Below are 12,438 nucleotides of genomic sequence, written 5' to 3'. Positions count from 1 at the left end.
TAGAAAGATCGACTCGACTGAGAGTGGCTGGAATTAAACGAGGTTTGTGCAGACGGTCGCGCAGACATTTCGGAATGTTCGAGACAAATCGGAACTTTTCGCAAAGCCGCGAGAATTTCCGATATGGTGGACGTAAGTCAGAGAGCAATAAAGAGGCATCGATTCTGGTTTGTCAATGCAGCAGATCGGTGTTGCCAAATATCAATAAATTTACTTATTCTTGTAATTTGTAAGGTTTGTAATTAAATTAAAGTCGTAGTGTAGTTTTAGCGCCAAAATACTCAAAATACAATATTATTGTATATATTATTATTGTTGTAGAGGAGGAAGGCGATGAAAATTGGGTCGCAAATACTGAAAGGTTGAGAAACGCTCCGACTCTTTAAAAACGCTGGGGTTTTCCTGGTTTATGTTTCACGACAGAATCACTTGTTGATGAAACCCAACTGGCACAAAAACCCGATTGGTAAATTAAAATTAATAAAAATAACACTGAACAAAGCTGTTATAAAAATGAACTAAAAAACTGTATCGTACCGTATGGAGTAACACGATAACACAGACTGAAATACTTTTTTATACTGAACTGAATAATAGTGTGAAGCATCATTATAAACGATATTATCGTTATTAAACATCAATGATAAAGACAACAAAACTTTTAATTTCTTATCATCGGCATGCCACGGCGCGAGACAAGTGAGATCTTTCAGTACATTATTGTACGCATAAAGCAATAATTCTACTTGCACAGCGGAGTGACAGATTGATTCAGCCCTAAATACCGAGATATAGCTCATGCATGCTGAATTTATGTTTACATCTGCTGCACCGTTTCGTGACACAAGATTAATATATCTTAAAAATATTCTCGACTTTTCGTAATACCCTAGTATTTTTCCCTTTCGGTATGATGCTTGTATTTCTCGATCTTGAATTAAATAGTCTAGAACTCTAACACTTTTCTAGGAGAAGTAAAAACTGAATATATTTGACATACACTAAAGTTGAAACCAAGTATCCAGTATTTAACCCTCATTTCTAACTTTTACCCTTACGAAAATGTTTGCAGTATTGAAATAAACAGTTTACAGTAAAATGCGATCTTCCTATTATTCGGGATGTTAGATGGCTTTTTCAGTTCGGCTAATTGCCCTGGTGTTAAAAACAGATGACTACTTGCTACTACCGTAATGATAACGTACTCATTGCAGTGAATTATCTTTGAAGATTTTTTACGTACACTTTCCCGTATTTGTCGAACGTGCATATTTGGAACTTCTATATAAAATATAACCACCGAAAATATCTGAGTTTTCTTTAAATGTAATTTTAATTATAAACTATATTTTTATACCTCCCCATTCCCGGATGAAGCCGCAAACCGATTAGTCCGCCCCTTACATGTTTATTGTATTTTTTGTTGTATAAAATTTAATATGTTCTCTCGAGAAAACTGAAAATTCTTTTAGAAATATTCGCAACTGGAAATGTATTAACTCGAAAGATTAATAATAAAGGCGCATATACGAAATCTATTTGTATAACCTTACTTGTAACTCGGGTCATGTGCTTAAAAACGGAGGAGTATGTGATTAGTGATGTTAGTATGCTGTGGTTTCTAGCAGTAAAAGAATAATAATTCTACATTAGTGAATAAACATACAGAATCCCGCTGCAGAAGAAAGTAATTATATTGTGGGTTTGTGTGATTGTGTGTATTTTCGTAAAGAGGTAGAAGATAAGTGTGCAAAGGAAGCATTACAGAAGGGTGATGAGAGTGGAGTAGGTGGCTAGCATAACTCCATTAATTAACACGAACCGTTTGCTTTTAACCGTTCCTGTTCTCTTCCTCGCTGAACGCAAGGAAGAGGCTTTTCATGCCTTTTATTCCATTATAATCAAGGGAAGCTTACATGTGCAAATTTGTTTCAACTTTGCGAATGAATTCAGTACCATTTTATTCTACATTTAAATGCCATTTATATATTTGTTTATTCCTTAATCCCTCTTGGACCTTTTTATATCTCATCAATGAATACGCGTCGCATGTTTCTTTCAGTATTTGTATTCTAACTAAAAATTATTTTTTTTGCAGACTGATTGAAAATAAAAGCGTTTTAAATGTAATATTTTAGATTAATGACGAGGAAAAATAACTGAGGCATTTAAACTTGCGGTTATTGCTATCGCCTTATATACTACAGAGGTCGCAAGCGCTGACACCGGAAACGATCACCTGCTGTGGTTTCCTGCTCCTTGATAGTGGTTAAACTGTTCGAATTTACCATGAGTTTACTTACCTGTCCGTGAACTACGACAATACTATACTGTTCTTTTTTTATATTTCGATTTAAAACACGTTTAAATTCTTTTATCGTAATCTTTAATTTAAGCATTATTTATTATATAATAAATTTATTTTAAGAAATTTGTTAAATCAAGAATTGTTTCATTTTTTATTTTGCAGTTTACTTCGAGTTTTAAATATGAATCATTTACTTAACATATAATTCCTAGAGTTTATTCAAAGCAGCATTTTAAAAATTATGAAAAAATTACACTTTTTTTCTTATAAAAGGATCTATAATGAAATGGAAATTAACTTTTAGACCGATACAATTCTTACGTTATTTTTATTTTTCATTAATATTTATTGAGATTTTTGTTTCTTTTTATTACTGGAGAGATGATTAAGGAATCATATAACTTTATTCGAACGTCGTTACCTATAGTCAGTAGATTAGTTTGTTCTTTGTTACTTATGAAGACATAAAATTAGTTTAGCTCGGTTAAAATCTTATTTTTAAAATATTTAACAATGTTTCGATAAATATTACGGGTTTTAAACGTTAATATAAACTCATATTAGATTAGCTGGAATTAAATTGTATTTGCAGCTAAAATTTTATAAAGTACGAGTAATAAGTACAAAGTGTGTTCCTGATGAGTATGCTCAGCATATATGCTCCTGTATTTGAACCTGTTTCGGCTATCTATGTTTTCACAAAGCTATATTTATACAGATATATTAAAAATGTTTGAATCTGCATTCTAATATTCATTAGCTTAACCCGGAAATTAATTAAACGTTGTATAATTAAATTATTAGTTAGAAGAGTAGCAGTCCATTGTCTTCACGTTACATCTTTCCTTTTTTTATGTTCTGTTTGTAATTTTAATTCTGATAATCTCACTTTTTTCTCTTTAAAAATTTACTTCGAGTTGTGCATCCGTTTCAGGTGATTAGCTGTTACGATGCCCTGCTAATACCAACGGTTGGTTTTATTTGTAAATTTTATTTTCATTGACGGTTAATGAATAGTTACTTGGATTCAGAATATTAATGAATTCAACGTCAGTAATCTCTAGAGTTTTAAGTGAAATTTAAGACTTTGAAAGTTAAAACAGAGTTTTAACTTTCACTTAAAACTCTGTTCTAATCTGTATAACAACTAAAATATCCTGCGATTTTCCTCTGGATTCCAAAAAAAATGGGTGGTTTTCAAAACATACAGTTCTTTATAATTACGTTTCAAAATCTCAGAATTTGTTTATGTGTACCCTTTACTTGTTTTAATCAAATAGCGAACTTTATCTGAAAAGAAAATGTTTGAGTACCGTCAGTTGAAAGAATATAAATAAAAGTTTATTTTACTAATATAATTATCACTCACTTAGCAATCAAATAAACATTTATTTATTGTATTATAAGACGTGACAATAGTCCTAAATTATTATATTACATTTGGTATCCACCATCCCTTCCATTACGTGATTTTAACTGGGTGGATTTCTTTGAAATACGCGTTACATTTTCAATCATTTTTTCTCATGTACAAGTAACTGTTTATTTTAATTGCATTATTATTTCTCTACAGACACTAAGCCTAATTACGGGGACGCCCACCGTAGAGAAAACGCAGCTGTACGTACCGTAACGCCCTGTACTGAATCTACTCTACGGTAGTCAATAGTTTTCCTCAGGATGCATTTTTCCCATGAAATTTTAAGGCGATTGATTACATGTTTATAAATAGGACCCTCGCTGGGTAAACGAATAAACACGTGAAATTCATTGCCGTAATGCAGGAAGAACAGAGACGGATACTGTACGCTCTCAATGAGATTTCCAATAACATAAAAACTACAGATCCCTTATTTCCTGACAGTTATATCACGTTCAGCGCCCATTATTGATAAAATACTACTTCTAACCTTAGGCCGGGAAAATTCTGCAACAAAAATTGATTTTAACAACATATCTGTTTATAATGCTGGCTAACTATTTACTCGTACATTATATTCTACTATTTATTTATATGCAGATTATAATTAAGAATGTTTAATTAAAATTTATATATATTTAAATAATTTTTAAAAAATTAATAATATTTTGTATAAAATAAAGTTTTACTTTCTGATTAAAAATGAGTTTTTTTAAAAGTGAGATTTGAAAGTGTTACTTCCCAGTTGATTATTTGTTTTTATCATTTTTATTGAATGTGTACAATATTTTGGGAGGTTTTTTTTACGTCTGTATTTATTCGTATGTTTCCGTTCGTAAAAACACGCATGTCAGATATAGAGTTCTTCTGTGGAGGGAAGAGTTTGAAGTTGTTTTTAAGTTGTAATTTATCGTAACCATTCTAGAGGAAAGTTTCTTCTTTTTTTTTTTTGTTATTTTGTCGGACTTTAACTCGCCTTCAATAAGACAATTTCTATATGTTGTACAGCACAGCAGGGTTGCTGAATGAGATGTTGCGGAGTATGGGGGAGTTATACGTATAAACTGAGAGTGACGGAGGGAATGAGAGAAAAGGAAAGATCGTAAGATATGTGACGAGCGTGAATCGGGCCAAGACCGGAATGGGTCGTTTCCTATCCGACCCTTGTCTGTCCAAGCCGTTTGCGAAATTCCACCCCATTAGGCGGGACCGGGCAGTAAATCTGCACCCTCTTGCTAAATCCCCTGTCTTCTTTCCCTTTGCCTTTCAATGCTCATCCGTTTCACGATCACTGCTCTTTAATAGCTCTCTTTAACTTGTATGTAAAAGTTCACTCATATACGCTCACACACACACACACACACACACACACACACACACACACACACACACACACACACACACACACACACATACACACACATACACATACATACACACACATACACATACATACATACATACTCACTCACATCCAACCAATCAGGCACACATGCGCGCGCGCACACACATTTCATGATTGAAAAGGGAAGGAAAGAGAACGAGTTATTAACGGAAAGTTGTATGTTGTGCAAATTGTATAAGGTAGTACGTTCAGGGGCTATAATTTAAACATAGTGCATTGCTTAAATTGAAGACTGCCTTTTCCCCCTAATATTTGACGTATCTTAATACAATCTCATTTTTGTTATTCTATTTTATGTATTTAATTTGTAATATCCTTTGAAGAGTTAATTGTTTACCTGCAGAATTGTATTGTAAAAATTCCTTAAAGATAATTAGTTAAATGAAGTATATTTTCGATATCACGTTATTTCTTTGTGTTCTTTTTTAATTGTATTCTTGAGGTCAGCAGTGGAATAACAAGACATAGTCCTTAGTTCTGAAGGAAGAATAGGACTACGTTGACAAGGTTTATAAAACACTTTAACGGTAATCACAATGTTAATGGTTTTATTTTTTGTGTAATAATTGAACAGTTTTGTGTACTTGCTGTTGTAAGAATTAATATGTATCTAGTCTTAGGGAGAATGTACTTTTGATACTTTGAATTTAATTATTTTAAAAAGGTAGTATATCCTGTGTAAGACAAGATTATTGTTAAAAAAAAAGTAACTAAAATCTGAAAATTATTTATCATTAGTAAACATATTTAATCTTTTTGTCCGAGTAAAAATAACTGCTTAGTGTTCTTACCTTTTTTAATATAAAATTTAAATATAAGATCTAACCGATACTTCGTCACAAAGAAAAAGACATATCGAGATAATGGAATATCTTGGATTTAAGTAATAAAGTGTAAAAAAACATAAGAAAACACACTAAAATTTTAATTATAATATGACGTTTTATAAAATGTAGTGTAACAAAAAAGTGAATAAACATTGTAGATATAAATGCAAATTTAAATTACTTCAGTTCTGAACGTTCGACGTAGTACATTCGCGTAATTCGAGACCGCTAAGTAAGTAGACCTTGTTAAAGGTTTTATATCGACCGTTGTCATTACACCTTGTTCTCTTGAAACTCTCCGCTTTTAATCTTATGCCGTTGGTTTGTGTAAACTCCGACGACTAGCTTTCCGTATGATGCGATTAACTCTACCTGAGAAGCAGCTTTCCCTCATTTTCTTATACTTTTTCATGAACACGATATTTGTCATAACATAAAATTACAACAAAAAAAGATTCATATTTAATATCTAAAGTCCGGGACCATCATTCTCTGTTTATCTTCTCAGGAGTTTAAAATTTCTAATCGTTCATCAAAATGGCATTGGAATAATATCCAACTCTTCATTAGATTTAGCGTCACATCATTACCGTAAGGGAAAATCGTCTTTAAAGATATGAAGGTAATTATAAGACGTGTACGTTTACATAACCACATCATTTCAGCTATTATAGTTTTATTATTTCTTCGATTTGTTTAATAAATATACCTCTTTTGTTTTACATTACATCACCATGAATACCAAGTTAATATAAAAAAAGGTATTAAGTAAAGTCGATTGGTAAAAATTGTAAGATTATAAACTCAGAGTATAAACTATAATTGTTGTTTATTTGTGTTTCTTTGTACAGCTGTTGTACTTTTTTTGTAAGTAATGGGGATTTAAAAGAAAAAAAGGTGTGTAAATTCGTGTTAAATCTTTAAAAGAAAGTAAAACATGAAACACGAACGAAATTATAAGCGAATAGCACTATAGCATTAACCAAATCGTCAAAAGTTAATAATGTTAATTCAAAATTCTTAATGATTTATTTAATGTCCAGTTAAAAAGTAAATATACAAGTACTTTCTGTTACCATTGAATAAATAAATATTTATTTTTTTATGAAATGTTTTATCAGACTATAATGAAATACTTGTATTTTAATTATACGCGACAAATTCGCGTAATTGTCTCAGATTGAAGTATCGCTATAAAATTACAATAAACGTTCACGTGTTTACATGTATCAACAAGTTAAGGTAGATGACATATTAAGCTGAGTAACAATATTTTGAAGTTACATAGATGTAGGGTACGTGTAAGTTAATCGTATATCTTTATGAATTTTGTGAATAATATCGTATTTACTAAATATGTATTTAAAATTGTTATTTTTTTTGTTGCCGGTGCTGTTGGTGCAGGTATGAATTCAGCTGAAGAGAGACATGTAAGTATTTTAAAGCTATATTTTCTTTAGGAATTTTGTAAAACTTTCAAAATAATTTTATTAATGATCCTATTTTTTTAATTATTTAAATTTCACATATTATTTTTAATATAATAAAACTTTTTAAGCATTGTTTGAGTTATCTAGAACGATGTTCATTTCTCCTCCCCTTTTACAAATTTACAATCAATTAAGTTCAAATATTAGACGGTATCTCGTCGCCGCAGAGCTAGGCAGGATTGTAGCTCTTCTGGGTTTCAATCCGTATCACATGATCCTGAGTGAACCAGACGTTTCTGTTAAGTGATGTTTTTCATAATAAACACTACTATGGCCTGACGATATTTAATTAATCGTATGTCGTTCCTGCTCACTACTGAAAAATATTTGTCTTTTACACCGAGAGTCAGTGTTCTTAGTACGTTGAAATTTTAATTAATGGTTACGTAGGACAAATTTTAAAAGTTAACTGGTTTTATTATTAAACTTTTAAGACATGAAATAGTAATTCGATTAAACTGATAAATTTTAGTGCGTGTATTTTTTGCTAAAGAAACGTATTACAATTAAAGCTCGAGTTTAAGAAACAAATATTACCACAATCAAAATGATTAATTACAATCTAATAATGTAATATAGCTTTGGAAATTTATCAGCTTAAACAGGATGCGGTTACCTAATTCTATTTATTTGCTGATTTAATTGTACGAGTTATGATATTAAAAATTCTATTTAATTGTTACGTAATAACTAAATAAAACAATAGTGTGACATTTATAAACAAATTGATTTTTTTATTCGTTCCGTTGACGTGGAATCAACCATTTTATACCAGTATTATTTATTGCATAATATTTTAGTTATACAGATATTCTTAGTGTAAAAATAAAACACAAATTTCAGACTCACCATATTACTGAATGTAATAATGACACTTACCACTGTTCGTATACGAAGTGGCTAGTGAGGAAAGGAACGGGAATGGTCTCTTATTTTAATTCAGCTTTAATAATGTTATCAGATATCCACGGAAACTTGAATATATTTCTTATATTTAAAAAAAAACTTTTGGAGATTATTTTCCTTCAACTTTTTTAATCTATTCGAAATTTCTTGTGAAGATTTTGTAATTACGTTTTTGTATTGTACTGAACTATATTATAATTTAGTTACAATCCCCTACTGACAGTGAGGACATCATTCACCTAATTTTTTTATACTTCGATTGAGAATGTACTACTACTTTATATCACCTGATAACGAGAAAAACTGGATGAATCTCCTGGACCTACTCGGCGGACTTGTTTCTTTATCGCGCTTTTTATGCTTCCTTTCATTGTTTTGGTATTATAGAAAACCAGTGTGAAAATAATTTCAGGATTATTTCTCATTTACAAATTTCCTTGATTAACGGAACTGTACGGAATTGAACGACATTAACGGAATTGTAAGTTACTCGCAAAACCTGGGATATTCCTTTAAGATAGACTGAGTTGAATTACATACAGTCTCCTGGTGCGTAATGGTTGATTGAGATTTGTTATACTACGTTTGTAGTGGTATATTGTTGATTTTTTTTCTCCTTGAATTCAGTACATTTGTTATTTCTTTTTTCACTCACCTTCTTGCTTTTTCGTACCGATATGATTTATTTAAAATCATTGTTTATTTTTTTAAATCTTTTCAGTTTTTTGCCGTATTTTATTTTTATTATGCGGGAATTTAATTCTTAAAGAAATATTGATTCCTTATTATCAAGAAGGATCAGTCAATTTCTAATATTTACCAACCAAAGCGTTTATTGTAATTTCTTCTTTTTTTATTGTGCTGACTTTACTTATTTGCTTTCTTAGTGGTCTCTTACCTTATATTTTTCCGGCGCCGAAAGGGATAACCTCAAAGTAGAGGAAGGTGGTATGAGATGTAGCGAGTTGAGTGGAAGTAAAGATTTGACCCGTGTGGTGGCACTGCTGTTAGTGGTACAAGGGTTGTGGGGTAGATACGGAGAATGAAGGGTCCGCCGATGGTGTGGGTGGCGTCGGGAGTAGTGAAGTGGGTGATAGGGGGAGGCTATTAGTGTTGTGGGTAAGAAGGGAAAGAGGAGTTCAGCGCTCACTGCACGCATGCGCTTCTGAGTCTGTGGCCTTCCGCAAAACCCATCAAATTTCCCTTCTACCCCCTAACCGCCACTACCGCACCATCGCCAACATCTCCACCACCACGGGTTCCACCATCCCTACAGCTACCCGCTACCCTCCTCTCCTTTAAGGATCTTGTCCACACTGCTTTAACGTGTTAATATTGTTTTATACTCCACTACATCTACTCCGCTTCCAGCCCCGACCTTGTTTCCTCAATCGATCTCTCTCTTTTCTCTTTCCCTCTTCGTCACCCTCACATTCTCCTCATCTTTTACCTCACACTTACTCTTTTCCCTTGTAATCCTCCTTTGTCTCTTCCATTAAGAGGTGAAATAAGGTGAGTTGAACCGTGCTGCTCTTCGTTCTTATTAATCTTCACCGTATTTATTTTTTTTAACCTTTTTGTTAACATAGAGTTTATTTTCGGTTTTTGTTTATCTTTTCTATAATATTACCGAATCGTATTTTAACTGCTAAAAAGTTTCAGTGACGTGATGCAGTCGATAACAGTAATGAAATAATTGGTTTTCTGAAGCAATTTTTGTTCCGCATTTTTTTGTATTTATTTTCTAAATTTAATCCTGTTCGAGTAGTCAAAACAAAAATTCCATTATTATTTGTAATGATTATCTTTGTTTCCTATCCGCAAAATATTTTTCTGATTTGATCGGACTCAATATTTAGTTGTTCATGTACATTGTTCTTTGGTTTTGTATATCGGGTATTGTAAGAGAACAGCAGTAAATGATTTGATACGAGACATCAATCGCTTCTGAAAACGGCATAGCCATTTTCAAGATAATCATCCCGTTCCGGGCTTAATGAAGAAAAATATTAGTGAAGGGTCTGCCTGTGGACTTCATTGAGCCGAATGTATTTTTACGAGTCGTGTAAACCTTTCGAATACAGATGTCACTACTGTAAAAGTCACTTTCAAGCTGTTAATTATAAAACTGTTAATATTATGAACATCATCAATCAGTATTCTAAGAGAAAACAATATAAGATTTAAATTTCATCTTTTTTATACAAAAAGTTTGATCTTTACTTTTTAATCAAGTGTCTTTTGTAACTTAAGTATTTCACTTACTTGTCTCAGCCACAACAGGAACTGAGGTAGCTAGTGTTAAGTTACAAATTAATCCACTCTCTTTCAGTAAGAAATAATTTATTATACATAATGTATCTGTTTATTAGGCAAAGCTTTCATTAGAGCTACTGATTAATATATATTATTATTAGTTTCGACTTTTAATATATGTATTTTAGACCCTACTAAATACATTTTTGTTATTGCACGATTTGTGGAACTTAAGATAGTTTATATTTTAAACGATCTGTAAAAGATAATGATCTGTGGGGCTGTATGTAGCCTTCACATGAGTTGTGTACCCAATTTGCGGTTATAACATTACCATTGATGCAAACCCAACGACCAGCGGAAACTGTTTCAGAAACGGTGAAAAGATAACCTAACTTAATATTCATTTACATTTGAACCTGGGCCGTACAGCATCCTGAAAGAGCCTTTTTCTCAGCTGACTGATAATGGTGCTCACCACTACACGAAATCGTGGATTTAGGTGTAATATATTTTCACTGATTTCTCTAATTATTTACAACTTTTATGATTAGACGTCTTGAATTTTCCGTTATTACCGTTTTTTATTTTTTGTTTCTTTAATGAATAAAATTTCATTTGCTAGTGGTAATTTTGGAGGAACGTATTTTACATCTCACATCAGTAAATATTTTTTTTTTTTTAATTATTACAAAAACCTTTTAAGATGTTGAACTTATTTAATTTCTTTGTTATAATTGGAATTTAATTTTTTGGCAGTAGGGGCGTTTACGGGAGATGGATTGAAATTTCTGTTTGTTCAGATGTAGGCCTACATTTAGTTGATTTTTACTGAAGTTATTTGTGAATTAAAAGCAACATTTTCCAAACCTGATCACATACCTTTTAATGAAGTGTAATCACTGACAAGTGTACTTGTCCGTAATTAGGTTAGAAATCCGAACCCACCGGGTTGGTCTAGTGGTGAACGCGTCTTCCCAAATCAGCTGATTTGGAAGTCGAGAGTTCCAGCGTTCAAGTCCTAGTAAAGCCGGTTATTTTTACGCGGACTTGAATACTAGATCGTGGATATCGGTGTTCTTTGGTGGTTGGGTTTCAATTAACCACACATCTCAGAAATGGTCGAACTGGGAATGTACAAGACTACACTTCATTTACACTCATACATATCATCCTCATTCATCCTCTGAAGTATTATCTGAACGGTAGTTACCGGAGGCTAAACAGGAAAAAGAAAGGTTAGAAATCCGAATATCGTCTAATTGGAATTAGCTTCAATGCTTGGAGTTGTATGGATTTTTTTTTTAGAAATTTTTTAAATGATTTTCTCCATTGTAGCGATGTAATGATTTATTTTTTGTAATTTTTTATAAATTATCTTTATAAAATTTCAAGTGCTTGCAAGTGCGTGTGATATATCGCTGTTCCTGTCGTTACTTGCCAATCGGTTTAGTGGTTGATTTTGTTTCTGCTTGTAGGTTAAAAAATATAATCGACTCATTAATTTAAAGCTAAACAATTTTAAATCATGATGTTGGAAGCTGGTAACTGTAAATGATCCGTAAAAGCTGACAATACTTTTCACGGCAATAAAGTTAAAATTTCAGCACATGCTAGCCCTGTAAATGTTTTAAAGAACAGAATTTTCAGAGACAACAAAAAGGAATATGTTTCTTTTTCACCGTTTCTTTTTTAATGTTATGACATATTAATGTAAAATGGAGTTTATTTCTAGAGTTACCGTCTAAAGGCCAGACAAAATGTTATTAGCGTATCGTAAACTGTTTAGAAAAGTTAACTTCTTACTTCAATGGTTGCTCCTTATA

The 12,438-nt window shown here is 31.9% G+C and overlaps 1 protein-coding gene across 5 annotated transcripts in view; it reads left to right on the top strand.

Moving 5' to 3' along the window:
- Positions 1-12,438, top strand: part of LOC142327837 (transducin-like enhancer protein 4) — a 201,691-nt gene that overhangs the window by 118,451 nt on the left and 70,802 nt on the right. For all 5 annotated transcript variants that reach the window (XM_075371188.1, XM_075371196.1, XM_075371205.1 and 2 more), the window contains one exon: positions 7,365-7,390. In XM_075371188.1, coding sequence (XP_075227303.1) covers positions 7,365-7,390 — 26 coding nt within the window. The remainder of the gene's footprint in view (positions 1-7,364; positions 7,391-12,438) is intronic.

This window comes from Lycorma delicatula, chromosome 1, assembly GCF_047948215.1.
Source record: "Lycorma delicatula isolate Av1 chromosome 1, ASM4794821v1, whole genome shotgun sequence".
In the NCBI taxonomy this organism is placed as follows: Eukaryota; Metazoa; Arthropoda; class Insecta; order Hemiptera; family Fulgoridae; genus Lycorma; species Lycorma delicatula.
This window is presented reverse-complemented; position numbering and strand designations above follow the sequence as displayed.